Below are 22,565 nucleotides of genomic sequence, written 5' to 3'. Positions count from 1 at the left end.
GGCGAAGAAGGCAAAAATAAAAAATGATTTGGACAACCACTACAAAGAAGCCTTCCAGAGTAAAATCATATTTTAGACAATCATCACAACTAAGAATTCTAGAATATCATAAAAGCAAAGAATTCAAGAATAAAGGGATATTCTAGACAACTATCATAATGAAGAATTCAAGAATAAAATGATATTTTAGACGACCATCACAACTAAGAATTCAGGAATATAAAGAAAATCTGGTCTATCTTTATAGCAAAGAATTCAAGAACAAAAAAATATTCTAAACTACCATTAATATGAAGAATTTTAGAATATAATGAAATCTAGACCATCATTACAGCAAAAAATTGAAGAATAAAACGATATTCTAGACTACTATCACAACAAAAAAGGCATAAATAAAATGAAAGTTTAGGTTATCTTCAAAACAAAATAGGCACGAATAAAATGAAAATTTAGACTACCATCACAATGAAAACTTCAAGAACAACATGACATTCTGGACCAACATCCTCCGCCGCAATTCCTCTCTCTTGGCAACAATCCTTCTCACTTCTCCACAACATCTCCCTCAACCCCACTCCTTCCCTCTTCTCCCTCACGCCACTCCACCTCCCCACTCACTCTGTAGGTATCAATCTCCTGATCAAATTCGTCCAGCGACGGTACGTTCGTTTTCTCCCCCTCCTGCGCAGCTTTCGGCGTGAGGAACGTGCGTTCGGCGTGCTCCAAAACCTCTGCAGAGATGGCGCTCTTGGCTGACGAAGCTCTGTGGGAGAAAAGAAGTAGCTAATAATAATAATAATAATAATAATAATAATGATAATAATAGCAACAATAATAACAATAATAATAATCATTATTATTATTATTATTATTATTATTACTATTATTATTATAATACAAAAAATAATAATAGATTGCAGTTATATAGAGCTCTATCCTATACGAGTATAACCTCTTGTACTGACAGACTCTAGACAAGCCAAGCTGTGATCTGAAAAGCTGCAGACAGCCTTATTTTTTTGTTGTCATTCAAATTTCTTTAGTAAGTTGTTATGTTGGTTGTTACACTTACAGCTTTGAATAGACACGGTCGGTTCATATTTTATATTACTCCACTGCATTTCTGGAAATCTCAGCTTTCTATTTTCATTTTTGGTTAGGTAACTTTAGGTGGAGGATTATTGAGGAAGACTTAGTTTTGAACGTAAATTGATTGGCAGGTTTGCATTTTACTGTAATTTTCAATAAATATTTATCTGGTTTACAGTTTTTGTTTAATAATTTTATGAATAACGTTTAAAGTAGCTTTATCATTTATTCCCCCCCCCCGAAACCCTCCCCCAAAACAGGTTTCCACAAAGTGTTAAATCTCCACAAAGCCAGAGAGCAAAAGGAAAATAAGTTATGCAAAACACTGCAAAGCATTCAGAGAATGAAAAACATACAACTTGGTTTATATTTTAAAAACTGAATAAATAAGACATTTTAAAACACCCCAGAAAACTATCAACAGAAGGGGTTGACGGATAAGTGATGATTTTGACAGCAACAGCCACGGCAGCACACATACCTGGAGGCCTGGGAAGATTTCTCCGACTTGGCGGCGTACCCCTGCTGATTGGCTGCCTGCCTCTCGGCCGCTGTCCTCTGAGCGCTGCGGGTCCTTAGCGGGTTGGGCGTGATGAAACCGCTGAGGAAGTCCTCGAAGGTCTGCGTGACGTCCTGCTGCCACAGGAAGGCGTACTCCTTGAACACGTCCAGCAGTTTCTGGCGGGTGATAACAATACCGCAAGATGGGGATAAAATGGGGATGTCGTAGCATAAAGTGGGGATAACATACAGAAAGAAGGGGATATCAATATCGCAAGATGGCGATAATATGGGGATGTCAAAGCATAAAATGGGGATGTTATAGCATAAAATGGGGATAACATACAGAAAAAAGGAGATAACAAAAACGTAAGAAGGGGCTGACATACAGCAAAATGAAGATAATACGCCACAAGATAGGGACAGTATGCTGAGAGATGGGGATAACATACCCCAAGATGGGTTGGATGGGGACCATTAATTAGTCATAACTATAGTGGAAAATTAAAAGCGATATTATAAGATGATCTAAGCCCTCAGCTCCAGGCTGCCATGCTGAGGGTAAACAAGCAGCTAGTACAAAATAGGCCATCGCAAAGTAGATCCCTAAAAAGTAAAACAACAAGTTCAAGAACACCCCATTCAAACCAATGCTACCCGCTCTATGTTCACATACCTTGCATTCTTCACTGTTGTCATCCACAACTTTGCCAATATCAGTCAGAAGCTGCTGCACTTCGTCATCTGCCCGGATGTAATCTTCATAGGAACCCTGGAGAAATAAAATATTCATTTAAGGTATATTTCATACATTATTGATTTTAATTCAACACTCTTATTATTTTCATCCAAAAGCAATATTATAAGATAATCTAAGCCTTAAACCTTTGAGCCCTCATCTCCTGATGCTACCGTGCCCCTCAGCCTCAGCTCCTGAGTGATATATTACTAACATTCATGTGATCATCAGAATCACATTCTACATCCCACTCAGGGTAGTCCTCACTCATCATTACTAGATCTAAATTCATAAAGGTTTTCAAAATAATCAGTAATCTCCTATAGTAAACAAGGTCTTCCCACATGTGTTTTGCCTCTGGCGGGCCGATTTAGGGATAGCGGCTCTGTCAGCGCTGTTCCGGTGGCTAGACATATGGGCAGTTTTACACACCAATGGTGTACAGGTGGTAAGGGCTCAAAGGGCAAAGCTCTGGGATTGGCATGCTGAAAGAAGGTGGGCAGCTAGAATAAAATATGGCCAGCATAAAGCAGACTTTTGATACATTTTTTTTTTTTTTTTTTTCTCAGGTGATAAAATTGCTTATGTTGACTCAGCTTGCAGTAGAAGAAACAACTTTGTGATCATCAACCCCCCCCCCCCCTCACACAAATAACACTGACCTTTGGCCCTAACATGACCACCAGTTTCCCTCTGGCCAGGTAACTGTCCAGCCAAGTCTGCACCAGCTCTTGGACGCTGACCACCGAGGTGGACTGGTCAAGCGGTGGACGGAAAGCCACGTTGTTCTCTATCAGCTCTAGACGGATGGTCAGTATGGGCAGGACCTCTGTCTCTTCTGCAGTCAGGTCCTGGGGGTAAGAAGACAAAGAGATAATTCAAGGAAAATGAGAAGACACTGTACAATCTGTTGGGTTTTTGGGGTAGGTTTTTTTTTCTTCTTACACATGCTCCTTTTCTTCATATTTTGTTTGGCCCCATTCATTTTTCATGAACACTTTGACTTTGCAATTTGAGTCACCAAGTGTAACATGTTGCAATGTACTAGCTCCTCTTTTATTAATACCATCATTTTTATTATTTTAGATAATATTATAGTCTTTCTATCATTATTATTATACTTATTATTATCATTATCATTATTATCAAAAGCTGTTTCCATTATCATTTCTATTATCATTGATGTTATTATTAATTGTTATGATGGATCTACTGTCATCAAAAGTACCATTACGATTATGATTATTGTTATTATAATTATTACTACTATTATCATTATCATTATTATCAATACAATTATGATTTTTTATTAATCATTTTATTTCTCAGCATCATCATCATCATTACGGTCTCTTCCCTCCCCCCCTCCCAAGAAAAGACAACTGGTGCATTACCTCCACCATATTGGCCTGCACCAGCGTGTTGATCATGACGCGCAGTGAGGCCAGCGTGGCCTGTTTGAGGCCGTCCAGCACAATAGCGTCGATGTAGTCCACGTAGTCCTTCCAAGCCGGCGATGCCTGTGAGATCTGGACGACCTCGTACGACTCACCGACCAGGCTGTGGATGCGGTTGCCGGCCGGGACAACGCTGCTCTCCAGTTCGTCGTTCAGTTGTCTGGAATATACGCAGAATCTTCTGTGAGTTAATTTGTTATTGGTTTGGGGGGTTTTTCTTGGCGGAGGCTGTTGTTGATTTTCTTTTTTATGACTGTTTTAGTTTTGTTTTTGTTTTGTTTTGGGGGTTTTTGTAAAAAGTAAGCCTTTAGCAAGTTTCATATAAAAAAAGAGAGAAGACTCAGGAACCAACTATAATTGATAGTATTTTCCATCTCCACCTATGGATGTGAATATTGGATATTCATAGTGTACTTACTTATGTGTTAGTTTGGTTGTTTTCGTTTCATTTTGAGTAAAGAGTAAGCCTTTTGCAAGGTACAAATAAAAGAAATAAAACTCAGGAGCAAACTATTACTGATAACATTTCCGATCATCACCTAGGTATAAGAATATTGGATATTTATAGAGTATTTATACAGCTCCTTCAACTTCACAAGGACAGGGTAGGTATATGTGTGTGAGAGTGTGTGTTTGTTTGTGTGTGTATCTATGTCTGTGTGTGTGTATCTGTGTGTGTGCATTTCTGTGTATGTGTGCGTTTTGTTTTTGTGTGCGCATGTTTTGAGTGTGTGTGTGTGTGTGTGTGCGTGTGTGTGTGTGTGTGTGTATGTGTGTGAGTGTGCGTGTGTGTGCATGTGCGTGTATGTGAGAGCCTGCATGCGTAACTCACTTGTGTAGTTCCAGCAACTCTTCCATGGAATAAGAGCGAGTCTTCTCCCTTGCGCTGAACACGTCCAGCGTGCCCTTAGACCAGGACATGGTCATCTCAGCGATCTCGTGACAGTTGGTTTGGACAACGTCCAGGTTCTGGTGGACGTCCAGGCACACTAGGGACATGGCCGACTCGATGAAGTCCGCAGACTCCTTCATCTTCCACGTCTGATGTTGGAGGCCATCTTCCAACAGCTGGGAGAAATATACGATAATCAAATTTTGATTGTCGAATATAAGTTTGAGTTTAAGTTCTGTTTAAGTTTAAGTAAAAAGACACTCAACAGCACAATAGCAGTCATTTAATGTATTAGTTTAGTTTTAGTTTTAGCAAGAGCTTTAAGACACTTGCACCACAATAAGGTCAAATAAGTAGCAAAGATTATAGATGTTATGAGAGAGTAACAAACACAAAAAAGAAGGTGGGTAGATAAGAACAACAGATGTTTGATAGGAAAGAAGGAGCAAACCACACCAGAACATTAGACAACCATACAGTCAACTCAACTCACAAAATCCGTATAGGAAAGAAGGAGCAAACCACACCAGAGCATCCACCAACCACCCACTCACAAAACCCATATGTGTTACTACGCGCTGGAATCAGGCACTCATCAATTTTTGGGAATATGGATTTGTTTGTGTCATCTTAAATATTGTTCATTTGTCTTGCTTCTTAAGAAAAAATTATCCATCTGTCTTTGATAGAAGTCGAGATATTTTGAATTGAAGCAGGTGAGGTCACTTGGTTTGAGAAGTAAAATTAGAGAGACAATGGCCCCCAAAGTTCAGCGACTTCCAAAGCTTAAGAGTCAAAGGAAACTGTAAATTTACGTTTTTTGAGCCTTTATTCAACGTTTTTTCAGTAAAAGCCACACAGCAATGTGTTTTTAAAATCACATAAAGTGTTTAGACAAAAAATGAAAATTCCATAAAAATTGCCAAACGGGAAGAAAAATGACGTTTTCTTCCATTTCATTATTTTGACGGGCGCCTGATTTGATCATGATGCCTCACATATATAGAAAATAAGGAGCAAACTGCATTTTACAAGCAAAACCGTATAAAGAAGGGGCAAACCACACCAGATTACTCACAATCCACCCACTCAAAAAACCCTTCTAAGAGACAAAAACTTCTGAGAAATCAAACGGGCCGACTTACGTGATCAATCTGCACCAGCTTCCTCTCAAACATGGGTCTCTCAAACGCCGTGATGGACCTCATGATGGCATTGTACTTGGACACGATTGTCTCCAGTCTCGTTGCCGTCACACTTAGGTGTTGAGAGTTGGTCGAACGAAGCAGCTCTTTGGCAGATTCCGGAAGATGAATGCTGGAAATATGAAAACAAAATAGCAATGGTTGACACAAATTTTAATTGATTTAAGAGACACGCTGCTTCCACACTGCCTATCCCACCAAATCTGACTTCAGCTTTGTTGCAATTACGCCAAAGTGTTGGGAGTTGGTCAACCATAGCAGCTCTTTGGCTGATTTGTTCTTGTTCTTGTTCTTGTTTCAGGAAGCAACATCCCTGAACTCCGGACATGTCCATTGATGCTCCGTTGCTCTCTCCAAAATGTTGCCGAGGGTCCTTCTACTGATTGTGCCAGTGCACATCTGGTTGAACGTTCTTCTGTTCTTTCCTGCAATGATGCCAGATTTTCCGCTTCCTTTTTTTATTCCCAAAAGCATCATCCTCTCCACGGCAGTACTGGCCTCTGCCTCCCTATCCTCCTCCTCAATCAGCTGGCGAGAGAAACATTTCAGGACCTTAACCCTATCTGGTTGAACCGTATTGTCAACTAAGGTGGCCTCACCAGCCAATTTGGCTGATTTAAGAAGATGGATGCTGGAAACGTAATAATAAAAGAGCAACAGTTGAGACAAATTTGGTTGTACACATAACATTCTACTTGGTCCTATACCCACAACATCCTACCTGTTACCAAAATATTCCATGTGTACCCTCAATATCCCACCTGTTCCCACAACATCCTACCTCTACAGACAGACATCTCATTTGTGCCCACTGCATCCCACCTTGTCAAGTACCCACACACATCCCACCAGTTCCCACAACATCGTACCTGTTCTTATACCCACAACATCCCACCTACGCCCACAACATCCCACCTTGTTCCGTACCCACACACATCCCACCTAACCAGCACTCACCTGAAGGGGGGCTGACTGAGGTAGTGAATCTCTCGCAAGAGAAGCAACAGCTGAGGGTCAAGGTTAACGTGGATGATCTGAGGTCGGACATCGATGTCGTCATCATATTCCTCCGCAATCTAGAGACAGAAGCATAAATTATATTTAAAAATCAACCATTGTTATATCATCTTTACATTTTTTTTACAATCTGAACAAAGGAACATAAATTATATTTAAAATCAACCAATGTTATACCATCTTCTTATTTTTCGGCAGTCTGAACACAGTGGTATAAATGCAAACAATTGTAATATTATTATTATTATCAGCTTTATTCCACAGTTAGTTCTCGGAGAAAGCCAATCTTAAGTCTTACTCACAAGAAGAGGCTGCTTAAGTTTGTGCGTCAGTTCGGACATGACGTCCGTCTGCCAACGGGAAATGATGTCCGCATGGAACCTGGAGAAAAAAACATAGATGAGTAGCCTAAATGAGGGAGATAAATTTCGTCCACAAAAAAAAAGAAAAAAAAAGAGAATACAAGAAATATAGAACATACTGACTGGGCCGAAAAGTTTTCCACATTTACAATCCTAGGCCAATAAAAATTTCGTTTAAAAATGATCATTGTTTGAAACTTGATACAATGATACAAATTGGATCTACCTATAAGGAATCCATTGATCAACCCTTTACTTATTGAGATCTAAAATAATACTAATGCTCGGTGAAACACAAATTCACCCTCCATCACAATTTTCCCCATTACGACGAAGCAGTCGATAGACCATTCTTGCGGGACTTACTTCTCTAGGTCTTTCATGACATCGGCGTACAAATCTCTCATCTGCCAGCCTCTGTCTCCCTCCAGGGAGTGAGAGCTCACTTGTTTCATCTTCTCCATGGGGATCTGAGGACAGGAAGATATAGTATATTGCATTGGAGGAGGAGGAGGAGGAGGAGGAAGAAGAGAACTTTAATAATTAATAATCAATAATGATAATAACGATAATAATAGTAGTGATATTGATACTAATAATAGTGATAATTATGATATTTATAAAAATGATAATAATAGTGATAATGATGAGAAGAAGAAGAAGAAGAAGAAGAAGAAGAAGAAGAAGAAGAAGAAGAAGAAGAATAGTATGATAATAATAATGACAATGGTCATCATCATCATCATCATCATCATGACGACAACGGTGAAGACAAGGACAATGACGATGATGATGACAATGCTGATGATGAATAACAATGATGATGATGATGATAACGACAACCACAATAACGACAATGCCAATGAAGAAGGACAACCAAAGACTGACCATGATCCTCTCCTTGAGGGCTCGAACCCACATGAGCTTGGAGACGGTGGGAGGCATGTTGTAGTGCGAGGGCGGGGAGATGCTGTACTCTTTGAAGATGTTCTGGACCTGCTGCAGCTCTTGTGTGAAGTTGTCCACTACAAGCCTGTCAATGTCCTTCAGGTGGATCTGAGGGGTGAGGAATCAATTGTGAGGCATTGTGGTGAAATCAGTCGCTTGTCAAAATAGTGAAATTATAGAAATTGTCCATTTTTCCTCCAGAATGGCAATTTATATAGTACTTTATCTGAGGCATTGTGGCGAAACCAGGCGCTCATCAAAATACTGGAAAAGTAGAAAATGCATTTTTCTGCCAGTTTGGCAATTTTTATCAATTTTTTTTTTTTTGGCTCAACATCTTTAACTCTTTAAACCCCACCGGACGCTGAGCATCCGGCGGTAATAACCCTGTTCCCCGTCGGACGCTGGGAGTATTTGACACTAGTGACAACATTTTCGTTTTATTTAGTGCTAGTTTTCGCTTGTTTTTCAGAAGTATTCCCGATCCAAGTTTTTTAGTAATGACTAAGCCTTTGTTTTCGCAATTTAGAAATTGGAGGCAAGCTTTAGGGGTTATATAATGAGACAATAGTGCTCCAGGTTTAGGTGACTGTAGAAAAAACTCTGGGAAACGGTGGAAAAAACTCAGGATTTAAAGAATTAATGTCCATAAAAATACATATTTCTGTTTGGATTTTACTGAAAAATGATTAAAGTCTCAAAAAAGTGTAAATTTTCAGTTTCCACTGACTCTCAAGCTATGGAAGTCACCAAGTTTTGGCAGCCATTTTCTCACTAATTTAACCTGTGAAACCAGGTGACCTCCACCTCCTTTTATAGCAAACATCTTGATTTCCATTTAAGATAGATGGGAATTTTTTTTCATCGAAAGCAAGGCTAATGACCAAGCATGAAGACTAAAAAGATACCAGAAACTCTACATGCCAAAAAAAAACGACAAGTGCCTGGTTCCTTTGCATCGCAAAACATTTAAATCAAATAATTAGAGAGGAAGTCTGCCCTCAGAAACTTCCAGAAGATGTAGTTAGATGTGTCTCTACACTCATAGATATACAGACACACACACACACACATAAATACAAGCAGACGCACACACAAACAACTCATCTGCACCAATTCTCTCCCACTGATTCCCTCAAACACCTCCAGAAGGCATAGCTGAGCTTCCACTGTGGGATACTGCTCACACACACACACATACGCACACACACACAGAGATACACACACACACACACATACACACACACGCCTCACCTGCATCAATTCTCTCCAGCTGATTCCCTCAAACACCTCAAGAAGACGAAGCTGAGCTTCCACTGTGAAAGACAGCTTTGTCTCTCAAACTCACACACACACACACACACACACACACACACACACACACACACACACACACAGACACACACACAAACACACACACACACACACACACGCGCGCGCGCCCTCACCTGCACCAATTCTCTCCCGCTGATTCCCTCAAACACCTCTAGCAGACGTAGCTGAGCTTCCACAGTGGGACACTGCTCAAATGCCAGACGCAGAATACCGGACAATCTCTTCTCCAAAGACTGAAATACAAGAAATCATGACATTGTCAAAATTATTATCATTCCTTTCAAAAAAGAATTTTTTTCTTTAAGTGTTTCATTTCGTTATTCTAAACACTTAACTCAAACTATTAACAAATTATATACATAACTCTTCTTCTCCAAAGACTGAAATAGAAGACATCATGACGTTCATCAACATTATTTTTATTATTTTAAAAGAGCATTTTTTTTTTTAAGTGTCTCTTTTTGTTATTCTAAATAAGCTAACTCTAGCAGAAACGACTACATTAACACTGTTATTTATAACTTACCAATATTCGGTACCAAATCATGACACAATACTTAACTCATTCACTACCGCAAGCCATGTTTCACGGCTCACATTACTCTCAATTCTGGACCACAAGCCGTATTTCACGGCTCTCCATTTTCTGCTTCAAAAACAGTCCTACTTTTGTAACAATATAAACGAAAATCAAGTCCAAGATTCTGAAATGAACACTCTACTTCCTTCCTTCACTGGAAATTGAAAAATTCAGGCAGGTTCATAGAATTAGTTGGGTTTTTTTAATATTTTTGCGAGTGCCGTACTGTTCTAAAGTGTGTTTTGTTTACAAATAGATCCACCAGATCGCAGTAGACCCGGTACTAGCCATCCATCAAGGTTTTCAGCCACTAAAGCTCGAGAACTGTTAGATTTATGGATTCAAGACGATGACAATGACCTTCAGTGTAGAGTGAAAACGGCGATGATCAGGACAACACAGAAGGTGGGCGTGGTCAGACAGTTGAGAGAGCTGTGTTGCCTTATACTAGTAAGGGAAAAAGGCCTATGAAAAGAAAAAGAGTCGTTGATAAAGGAAAGAGAAATAAAGTAGATGTTGCTGAAGTAGATGCTAGTGTTGGGGATAATACTAGAGCTGATACTAGTCACAGTCACAGCCTCCCAGCATTCTGGATTTTAAAAAAAAAATTTTTGTTGCTTTGACGTTTTCAGTGGTTTCATTTACTTTTTGTAACTTTTTTATTATTGATTCAATGGACATACAATTTGTGTGGACTGTACAAAAATGGTGTTCAAACAATATACTGGATTATCAGCTGAATTGACAAAGCAGAAACAAAGATATTCAGACGGTAAGTTGAAATTATTAAACTCGAGTACAATTTTTTTCCCACCAACACATTTTGAACCCCTACTTTTTATCTCAGGCTGAAGAATGATCATTATGTCAAAATGTTGAGACAGGTCATTATTTCCCCTTCATTTACATGTGGCTAATATTGACAATTGAACTCAAAATCTTTAACTTTCTGAGGGTAGGCAGAATCAGAAGGTAGGTCACAGATTAGGCCAGTCCAGGTGAGGAAAACCCCCTGGTAGTGAAAGAGTTAAAGTAAAGCATACTGACAACATGAGCTACTTCTCGCAATAAGTGAATGGAGACATCGTCTGAAAATCAACATAGGAGTCAAATAGTCAAATTTGTAGAGTTTAAACCGAGGCCATTTTCTTCAAGTTCAACGCTTCTTTTATTATTTCATATAGAGTATATAAACTCAAAATGTAAAATTGACACATCTATTTCTATGTGGCTAAATTCCAAGAAATAACTCATTTTGTCAGTACACCTTACAACAACAACAAAAAAAAAAAGGTCAAGGAAAGCAATGAACAACTTTTTTTTTTAAAATAAAAAATACGGTCAAACCTGCTCTAACTGCCACCTGTACAAGACAAATCACCTGCACAAACAGCCACTTCCCATTCTGTACAAGCGGTCACTTCCCAGAATATTTTCTCCCTTGCATTTTTATTACATTAAAATGATACTTTGTAGGATGGTCACCAGTCTATTACTACTATTTTCCTCCTCAACAATGGGGGGCCGTCTTACACAGTTTTGACTGTAACTTCATTTTCATATCCTATAATAGAATACGACTTTGACTCAAGACTTACTCTTTCTCATATTAATGTCTATTTAGATTATAACGAGAACAAATTATAAGAAACATTCATTTTTACCTATATTATGTATTTTATGGGAAAAAGTTCAAAACTGACTTGAAAAGTCACTGATTCTTTAGCAAAGAATGATCTTTTTAGTTCCCTTTCCATTTTTATTTCTCCTACATCTGCTGGAGATTAGTTGCTGGTGGCCATAGAACATGCCACTGGTAGTTCCTACCTCTGTTCCTTCCCTCTAATGCTCTTGTCTTCTCTGCCTTACTTTTTCTCAATTATAAATAACCATTACAGCGTCAATATCTTTCTCTTTTCTCAAACAAACTCATTAGGAAAAAGCAAAGCTTTCCATTTCCTTTTTCTCTTTCAATCTTTTCTATTGCTTTTTTTGTCTAGCAACTTCTGCACTTGCAGGAAAAAGATTTTCCCCAGATTACCAACCTTAACAGTGGTGCGGAAGTTGAAGAAAGCTCTCTCAAAATTCTGCGAGCCATCGATGCTGAGAACATTCTTGACTTGTGAGAAGAAATCCTTCATGGCCAGAGTGTAGCGAGTGTGAAGTTCTTTGACCATAGCATCAAGACTCGAACTTCCAGCCCCTCCCACTTCAGCAGCTCCTGCCAGAAGACGGAAATGTCTGGTCGTCTCCACAAGTTCGAGGACATCGTTGCATCTGTTAGAAACATATTTTTTTTGTGAGTGTTAGAGTAAAGAAAAATTGATACACATTGACATAATAACAGTCATTTTATGCTTGGGCAAAGCGAGACAGACACACTGAAACTACAGAATAACAGAAAAAAAGGACCATCCAGTCGTGCCCTCGAACTACTCACTAAAATGAAAAAAATAAAAAGCATTATAACGGCAAGCGGTTAAAATGTACAAAACCCAGAAAACAAAATTTTACAGGAAACAGAAGAAAAAAAATTCATTGTTTTAACAATTGTAGGCCTACCTACATTATGTATTTTGTCTGGCTTTTTTCAACATTTTGAATTTGAACATTGACCAGACATTCTCAAGCACATGCAAACAATATATACCACAACTTAAGAAACTGCAATAGAAAAAAATAAATTCAACATTTTGGGCTTAGTACATTTCAATATCTGGGCAACGATTTGTTATTATCACTCAACTACACTAACATAACACTATCTTAGAATTACCAAGTTCTATCTGACATTTTAGGCTGTTATGAGTTACTAAGACCATGAGGTCATAAACCAAATGTCCTATCCACTCTATCAAAATAGTAAGAATAGTCGGAGTCATTATCACAATATTCAAAGAACTGCATTTGAAAAAACTTGACATTTTGCAAAACTCAAAAGTGTTGACGTCAAGTTTCTCAAAACTAGGTACTGAGCAGATAGAAGTGTGTAATTCTGAGGTAGGAATACGGTGGTCTAGCATGAGTGCATGACTGGTCTTTTCACCTCACCCACCCATCCGCTCCTAAAAGTTCATCATCATCATCATTGCCTTTCTCACCCTGGATCAGAGAATAAGCCACTTACAAATACTTTTCCTTTTCCCCTATCCTGTGCTAGCCTCTTGATGTTATTCCATGTCTTCCCACTTTTTCTGTACATCAATTTCTGTAACTCTTCTCCCAGTTCCATGTGGTCTTCCCTTTGACCTTTTACCCCACGGGTTCCAATTCTCAAATTTACCTCTCCATAAAGCTGTTGAGCAAATCGAAGCACGGCGCATTCCTGGCAGGCCAGGGACTGTCGGTCCACAACTCTTCCTCGTTGAGTGAGTCCGTTGAAGATCCTCCATCCAGCTGACGCAGCCCATAGCGTGGCGTGTATGCGTGAGGACCGTACATTTTGGTCTTGAACAAGTTGCCGTGGGGACGGGCCGCCCTGAATAAGAACACAAAAAAATCCACCATAAACTAAAAATAGAACGGTGAGTAAAGAGGCTAAAATGTTCATACTGCCAATCTATATGTACAGTCAAACCTGTTGTTTTGGCCACCTGTTTAAGACAATCACCAGTACAAACGGCCCCATTAACTCCTACGAGTATTTTATAGTTATAATGACACAGTGTAAAAAGGTCACCTTGTGTAATGGCCTGAATAAGACAATCACCTGTACAAACAGACACTTCCTATTTACTTTCTCGAATATTTTATATGTGAGGTATCATGGTGAAAAGAGGCGCTCGTCAAATAATGAAATTCAAGAAACAGGCAATTTTCTGCCAATCTTGCATTTTTTATCAAAGTTTTGTTTTTTTGCTCCACACCTTTTATGTCCATATAAAAACACATTTCCAAGTAAATTTTACTGAAAAACGTAGATTAAAGGCCCAAAATATGTGATTTTTCAATTTTCAAGGCCTCTGAAGCTATTGAAGTTACCAAACTTTGGCGGCCATTTTCTCATTAATTTTACCACTGAAACCAAGCGATCCTACTTCCTTCAATTGCAAATAGTTCGACTTCTATCAGAGACGGATGGGTATTTTTTTGCTGTGAAAGCAAGGTAAATAAATATGCTATCAAATGATACCAATATCTCCACATGCCCAAAAATTGACAACCGCCTGATTCCACCGCGTTGCGACACATATGTTATAATGACACAGCATAAGATGGCCACCGGTCTGATAAGGCCACTTTTTCTCCACGACATTGGATGGCCATCTTCGACAGTTTTGACTGTCGTTCCAAACGGGTCATAAAATGAGATGTGTCACAATCTGGATGATCCCCACCATCCACCATCCATAAAAAATTACCAGGCTGGCAAGTACTGCACACACACACACACATACACACACACACACACACACACACACACACACACACACACACACACAAACAAACACACACACACACAATACATCCTCCAGCAGTGCAGGACACACAGGGCCCTGAGACCAGAAACATGGCCAAACCCATTGACACTACAAGAGAAGCTGTACAGGCCAATACAAAAACTGAGCAGGGCAGCTCAGTATATGATAAATACCAGACTTCAAAGTGTGATGTGATTGAGAAGAAAAAAAGACCACTTACAGTTTCTCAGCATTCTCAGCAATGTTCTGGGCATTTTGATCGTCTGCCGTGTCCTTGAAATCCAGATATGTCCCTCTGAAGGCAGCACACACCCGCAAGGCCTCTTTCAACTTGGAGTATGACTGAAACAGAAATATATTTTTGTTTCTTGTCAATAAGATATATAAGGGAGAAATTATTTTTTTCTTGTCAGTAAGATATAAGGAAGAAATATTTTTGTTTCTTGTCAGTAAGATATAAGGTAGAAATATTTTTGCTTCTTTTCAGTAAGATATTATATGAGAGAAATATTTTTGTTCCTTGTCGGTAAGATATAAGGAAGAAATATTGTTGGAGAAATATTCTTGTTTCTTGTCAGTAAGATATTAAGGGAGAAATATTTTTGTTGCTTGTCAGTAAGATGTAAGGGAAAGATACTTTTGCTCCATGTCAGTATAAGTGTTATGACGCAGTAGAATCAGGGGCTCTAGAATTTTTTTACATATGGAGTTAATGGTGTGATTTTAAAGCCTGTTCATTTGCCTTGCCTTTGATGAAAAAAAAGTACCCATCTATTTTCAATAGAAGTGAAGATATTTGCAATTGAAGGAGGTGGAAGTTGCCTCATGTTCATGCACCCCACATGCTAGGGAAAATTCTACCATGCGCAAGACGTCACAGATCTCAATCTTTACTCGACTCCTTTCATACTTCTACATATTATGCAGAGGAGGATGAAGATTTGTTAACGTTGAAACTTACTGTGAGTCAATGAAAAAGTAAAGGAAAAACATTGAAAAAGACATTTCTTTTTACCTCTATTTATCATGCAGAGAGGCAAAGGAATCTGTTTACAGTGCAACTGATTTTGTTCCTAATTTATAAGAAGACCCGTTGATTCACAGACGTAATCTCCATATGAAAACACAAATACAAAGTAGTCAGTGCACACTCAGACCAACCTCCAAAGGCTCTCTCAATATGTCCTCCCCCACCATGGCGATGGCCCGGTGAACGACCTCATTAGACAACAAGCGAAGCAGTTGGTGAAACTTGTCGATCTGGTGATAATATCTGCACAACAACAAAATTGTATCAAAACTTAGTTCAGTGACACTTGTCAAAGAAAAACTTGTCACAGTAAAACTTGCCAGTTCTGTGATATCATTTACAATCTATAACAAGGAACTTAACAATACCTAAACCAAAGGGACTTGTCAAAGAGAAACTTCTCAAAGTAAAACTTGCCAGTTCTGAGACAAAATTTACACAACAATAAGGAAATTATCTAAACCTTGTTCAGTGACAATTGTCAAGCCAATTTTATGATGATAACATCTATATAACAAGGAATGTTTCAAAACCTATTCTAGCAAAACTAAAACTTTTCAAAGCGTAAAGTAAAATTTGCCCATTCCCTGATAACATTTACACAACAATAAGTCGTCACTTGTGGGCAAGTACGTATGATCTGATAACTCAACGATGCTATCTCAAATTCAAGATGGATCCAATCAGGATTCAAACCAGAACTACGGGTACAATACTGAACCAAGATACTTAGTAAACAAACGGGATTCTCCAGATGCTATGGTAGTTCAGTCTTTGTTGTTTCAGTCAGAATTGATATTCTAAAACATAATTTAAAAATAACGGCATTCCAAAAACACCATGATGTTCTATCTTTGTTGTCCTCTTTCAAATTTACTTTTTCTTATTTTGAACTAAAGGCACACTAAAAAATTATGATGTTCTGTCTTTGTTGTTTCTTTCAGACTTATAATTACAAAAGAAAAAGCCAAAAGGCACAAAAAAAGTATTATGACGGTTGTCTTTGTTCTTTCTTCCAAATTTAACATTAATTTTTTAAAACTCACAGCACACCAAAGATATTATGCTGTTCTGTCTTTGTTGTTTCTTTCGCATCTAAATTTTTTTTAAAGAAAAAAACTAAAGGCACGTCAGAATAATACAATGTTCTGTCTGTGTTGGTTTTTTTCAGACTTATAAAAAATTCTTTTAAAATAGACTAACGGCTATTATTATGATGTTGCAGTCTTTGTTACTTATTCTTTCAAATTTCATTTTTCTTTTTATAAACTAAAGGCAAACCAAATATATTATGATGTTCTGTCTTTGTTATTTCTTTCAGATTAAATGTTTTAAAAGCCAACAGCATGTCAAAGATATTGTCTTTTTCAAATTTCTTTTAGACTTAAAATTTTTGTTGAAGAGACTAATGGCACATTGAAAATAATATAATATTCCATTTTTCTGGTTTGCTTCATATGTATTCTTCTTTTTTAAAATATTCAAACAAAATTCGACCTACGTTGAATGTGTCCAGACAAGATTGAGCACACGCATCAGGGGTTTGAAGAGTTTGAGAATCTCCTTTGAGGTGTTGGCGGTGTGAAGGCGGTTGTACCAGGGCTCCAGGGTGGACAGGAACTTCAGGATACGGGACGTCTCTGCCTCAGCCTGGGGAAAATTTTTCGGAATATTTTATATAATAATGATAGATAGCATTTGTATAGCACAAATTCCCACTCAACAGCAAGCTGTATGCGTATTACAATCTATATCATTACCCCAGCAGATCTGATAGCCCTCTGAAACAATCTCAACTTCCTGGGAAGCATACAGTGCAAAGTGATATTTGTTGGAGCTAAAACACTAACATAGGCTACTGACAAGATCTTTCGCTGTCTATGGCCGGGTATCCATTCCCACTTGGGTGAAGTGAGAAAAATTAGAGTAACGTTGCTTTCCCAAGGACACAACAAAAAGGGGCCCACGGCTCGAACCCCCAAACCCGCAACCTCCAGATTACAAGTCTGGAAGCCTAACAATTAGACTGCTGACTTTTGTTCGTAAGGAATTTTATTTGAGTAAAAAGAAGCACATTGACACAACAGCAGTCATCTAGTGCAGGGCAAATAGCAAAAAGATCTAAGACAAAAACAACAGAGTGGTAGAAAAGAAGTAGGACTTATCAGAGGGGTGCTCCAACCATCCACACAGACAAAAAAACAGAGGGAATAAAGAAAAGAAGTAGGACCTACCGGTGACGCCCTCAACCCACCCACCAAAGATATGTTATTCGAAATTCGAGTAGACTGTGCAGGTGATTTTAAAATGTTTCCTTTTTTTTAACCTAAAACCAATGTCTTCATCATTATCTCCAAAAATGCAGACTGTATTGATGCCGTTCAATAAAGACCTACAATTAATGCATTTCACTTCTGTGAGATTAAAAAAACCATTTGGAATTCAAAAATCATTTAATTGAAAACAATATTGAATATATAATAACAGTGTTTTTGCACTACTGGAGTATGGTTTAGAGATATAGAAAACAAGCAAAGCAATTCAACAAAAATGAAAAGGCTTCTAAAACTTTTTCCCCTACGAGATGCCGATCGGCGATGATAAGAAGCCCTCCCTTTCCCCCATGGGATGCCAATCGGCAGGTGGGTAGGTGGGTTGATAGGCAGGCAGGCAGGCAGGCAGGCAGGCAGGCAGGCAGGCAGGGAGGCAGGCAGGCAGGCAGGCAGGCAGGCAGGCAGACAGGTAGGTTAGTGGTGTGCTGGGCCAATGTCAATCACAGACAACACAAAGACACAAAACCCCCACCTTAGCAATATCCTTGCGCACACCACTGAAGGAATGAGCGTACTGGCTGTTAGCCGTCTCCAGATTCTGCAGGATGTCGCGGGCCACATCAGAGGCCAGCTGATCATTGATGGAAACCAGGCGGGACAGATGTTTCTCCCACATGCGGATCTCATCCAGTGGGCCAGGCTCTTTGCCGAACTGATGGACCAGGTCCGCTTGTGGGTCATGCCGAAGAACTCCCTGAGGGGACCAACAGATGGGCGAGTTACTTTTTCAAAAAATTTCTTGGAGGTGTCAATTCGCTACCTTAGAATAACAAAGTTCTATCAAACATTTTCGACTATTTTGAGTTACTAAGACCATGAGATCAAAATGCAAATGTTCTATCTGCTCTATCAAAATCGTATGACTATTCAGAGTCATTATTAAGATATTTAAAGATTTGCATTCTAAAAGCTTTGACATGATGTGCAACTCACAATCTTTGACATCAAATTCTCAAAACTAGGAACTGAGCAGATAGAACTTTGTAATTCTGAGGTAGCAACATGGGTCAGTTTTGGTCCTTTCTTTTCCATCTCTGGACAATTCACCAGAACATCACAAGGATAAAGTTAAGCCTTAGTTTTTGAGTAAAAAGAAGCAATAAAAAAATTTGTAGCAAAATTAAAATTTTTAGCAAAATTTTGGTCACAATATATCTGACCAACGATATCGCTGCCACCCTCCAACCACTTAGATCAGTACAAGACTAAATTTCCCACAACTTATTTTCAACACACAAAAATCTCAATTCTCTTACCCGTATCTGTTTGATCCACCCAATCACAGTTGTCTCCAAGACATGGAGGACGGCTGCGCGTCGTGTTGGTGAAGCGGCAGCCTCTGCCAGAACCTCAATGGATGGCAGGTTCAAAACTATCCGTCCCTGTGGTGGAATAGAGGCAGACATTTACAAACTATCTGTCGCTGTGGTGGAATAGAGGAAGACATTTACAAACTATCTGTCGCTGTGGTGGAATAGAGGCAGACATTTACAAACTATCTGTCCCTGCCGGGGAATAGAGGAAGACCATTCACAAACTATATCTCCCTGTTGTGGAATAGAGGGAGACATTCCGTCCCTGTTGTAGAATAGAGGGATTTTAGTAAGAGTTTTACAGCACTTGACCACAACGAGGTCAAATAAGTGCTGAAGATTAGAGGTGTTACAAGTGAGTAACAAACATAAACATGCAAGAGAGACCAGGACCACAGATGTTTGATAGGAAAGAAAGAGCAAACCACACCAGAACAACCACTCTAGGAATAGAGGGAGACACTTGTACACCATTCAAACAGGCAGAGAAAATTGTTCAAGTGTGTGCCATAATGCAAAGAGAATAATTGAGAATAAAGAGAAGAGTTAAATTTTGCCTTTATACCTTATGAGAATAAAGAAAAAAATTTAATTCTGCCTTCATATCTATTGAGAATAAAGAGTAAAGTTAATTTTTGCCCTCCTAATTATTGAAAATAAAGATAAAAGTTGAATTTTTTCCCCATCCCAACCCCCAACCCCCTACCAACAACAACAACAACAACAACAACAACAACAACAACAACAACAACAACAACAACAACAATGACAACAAGGATGAGAACTACAACAACAACAACAACAACAATAACAACAACAGCAGCAACTACAATTAGGAAGACGACAACAACAACAACAACTGCAACAATGACAAGGATGGAAACAACAATAAAATAACAAAAAAAGCAGCAACAACAACAGCAACTACAACAAGGATGGCAACAACAACAACAACAACAACAACAACAACAACAACAACAATATCAACCACAACACGAACATCAAAATGAGCAACAAGAACAACAAGCACAACAACTGCAAAAACGACAAGGATGACTAAAACAACAACAGCAGCACCATCACCACCAACAACAACATCAGAAAAGCAAACCTGACCTCTATATGCCGCTTTGAGACCTCGACAACGGCCATGAATCGGTACAATATGTCCATGATCTTGTCTCTGTGCCCCCCCCAGCAACAACAAAACAACAACAACAACAACAACAACAACAGCAACAACAACATGAGAAAAGCAAACCTGACCTCTATATGCCCCTGGGAGACCTCGACAGCAGCCATGAGTCGGTGCAGTATGTCCATGATCTTGTCCCCGCTGCCCCCAGCACTGGCCAGGCTGTGTGTGTTCGTGGCCAGCAGCGGCAGGAAAACCTCCCTGATGGTCAGCTCCAGGTGCTCCAGCGGCACGCTGGTAGTGTCCATGTAGAACACCTCCGCATCTGAACACAAAGTTTACATTTTTGGTTGACGTAACGTTTGCACAAAGTTAACATTTGTGAGTAATTGTGACAAAAAAGTAAACATTTTTGTTGTAATTTTTGCAGAGTAAACGTCTTTTTAAATTCTTGCACCAAGTTAACATTTTTGTAATTTTTTGCCCAAAGTGAACATTTCTCTAATTTTTGCACAAAGTTAACATTTTTGACAATCCAAATGTTGTGTCTCAGCACAATGTTGACATCTTTCTGATTTTTGGACATATTTAACATTTTTGTAAGTTTTGCTCAAGCAAACATAATTATAATTTTAGCACTGTTATTTTTCAAAATCCAACTTCAGCATCTATGGAAAAAGTTAACATTTTGGAAATTTTTGCACCGGGTAAACGTTTTGGTAATTTTTGCTCAGTTATTTGTCAAAATCCATCTTCAGCATCTGTGCAAAAAGTCATTTGTAATTTTTGTACAAAATAAATATTTTTTGACATTGTTGCCTACTTTCTGCGTGAAGTAAACTTTTTTCAAAGTCTGAATTCAGCATCTGTACACAAAGACAACATTTTAAAAAGATTTTTGCACAAGGTAAACATTTTTCAAAACGCTACCCGCACATCTGCGATCCAGAAATCCTTTATAAAACAGTCACATTTCATCACATTATCAGTGAAAGCAACCCCCCTCTGGCAAGGGTGGTAATAGTAATCATTAAAATATCAAGCAAATGAAATGATTGCATCCCTTCCCCCTTTGCACAGGTTCACGTAAACGCACGCTCGGTGCAAAAGCACACTTAGGAGCTCTCCTGAGCATTGGGCGTTCAGCCGATCACTATGGTATAATATATTACAACGACAACAAAATTAATTTCCTCATCTCAACTGACCCATGTTGTCTTTGGTCAGTTTTGTTCCATGGTTGCATTTGAGGAAAAAGATGGACTTTGTCTGTAGCTCCATGGGAGGTACGAAGGTGGCCGCGATCTGACGTCCGGGCTTCATGTAGACAAACAGTCGCTTGGCATCCTCATTGTTTACAAACTCATAGAAAGCAAGTCTGGGGAGTACAGGATTTTGTTTCACTTGTTTGTGTAACGAGAAGCATATCAACACTGCTGTCAGCGGACAAAACCCCTTTTTTTCATTCACAGCAGTGTTGGGAAAAAAGGTATTTAGTCAGTGTAACCATTGAAGAAAAAGCGTTCTTCCGAAACAGGAATTCTAATTTATTCAAAAATATTATAGACAGTTACACTTTGATAATTTTCACACAAGTAGAGTCTCTGATCAGGCTATAGATTAAGCAAATTTAAAAAATCGGGCACCAAAAATGAAAACCCATTTTGTCAGCTTACAGCAGAACAGAATAACGGTCATTCAGTGCAGGAAAAAAGTAAGACAGATAAAAAGAAACAAAGAGGGGTCAATGTCTGACGATGACCAATACATCTGCACAGGAGAATATTTCTCCAGCGATATAGGAGAATTGGAAGAATTAGAGTTTACCATGACCGGGGGCTTCTGCTGTGCCGATGAGACCAATGCTGGCTGAAAAAATTTGCTACATTTTGAACATTTAAAGGCTCCACTTTCACTTTACAACATGCCTGAAGTAACACAAAAATGCAGCAAACTCATTTTTATGTACGTATTATATAACAGATTGCTGATTTGATGACTTGCTGCGGAGAAAATGCAGGTGGGGGATGAAAGGAGGGGGTAGGAGGAAAAAGGGGAGGTGAATACGAGAGTGGGAGAGGGGAATGGGAAAGAGGGGGAGGGTGAGAGTGGGAAAGAGGAAGGGGGTAGGGGTGTGAAGAGAGGAAGTGAGAAGGAGGTGAGGGGAGTAGGGGAGCAGAAATATGAAGGGAGAGTTGGAAAGGTGGG

General features: G+C 39.0%; 1 protein-coding gene across 1 annotated transcript in view; it reads right to left on the bottom strand.

Annotated features, from left to right (window-relative positions):
• LOC101862933 (dynein beta chain, flagellar outer arm) overlaps window positions 1-21,735 on the bottom strand; it is a gene marked incomplete at its 5' end in the record, with an annotated part of 108,331 nt that extends 86,596 nt beyond the window's left edge. Inside the window, 21 exon segments of the mRNA XM_013080521.2 lie at window positions 619-763; window positions 1,571-1,767; window positions 2,267-2,362; window positions 2,992-3,180; window positions 3,724-3,946; window positions 4,619-4,854; window positions 5,824-5,995; window positions 6,841-6,959; window positions 7,203-7,281; window positions 7,629-7,732; window positions 8,151-8,318; window positions 9,659-9,778; window positions 12,171-12,402; window positions 13,409-13,603; window positions 14,767-14,888; window positions 15,708-15,819; window positions 17,078-17,226; window positions 18,382-18,603; window positions 19,166-19,291; window positions 20,489-20,682; window positions 21,566-21,735. Coding sequence (XP_012935975.2) covers window positions 619-763; window positions 1,571-1,767; window positions 2,267-2,362; window positions 2,992-3,180; window positions 3,724-3,946; window positions 4,619-4,854; window positions 5,824-5,995; window positions 6,841-6,959; window positions 7,203-7,281; window positions 7,629-7,732; window positions 8,151-8,318; window positions 9,659-9,778; window positions 12,171-12,402; window positions 13,409-13,603; window positions 14,767-14,888; window positions 15,708-15,819; window positions 17,078-17,226; window positions 18,382-18,603; window positions 19,166-19,291; window positions 20,489-20,682; window positions 21,566-21,735 — 3,370 coding nt within the window.
• Window positions 21,736-22,565: the final 830 nt, after the last annotated feature.

This window comes from Aplysia californica, unplaced genomic scaffold (assembly GCF_000002075.1).
Source record: "Aplysia californica isolate F4 #8 unplaced genomic scaffold, AplCal3.0 scaffold00090, whole genome shotgun sequence".
Taxonomy (NCBI): Eukaryota; Metazoa; Mollusca; class Gastropoda; order Aplysiida; family Aplysiidae; genus Aplysia; species Aplysia californica.
The sequence above is the reverse complement of the archived record's forward strand: the minus strand, read 5'-3'. Positions and strand labels throughout refer to the sequence as shown.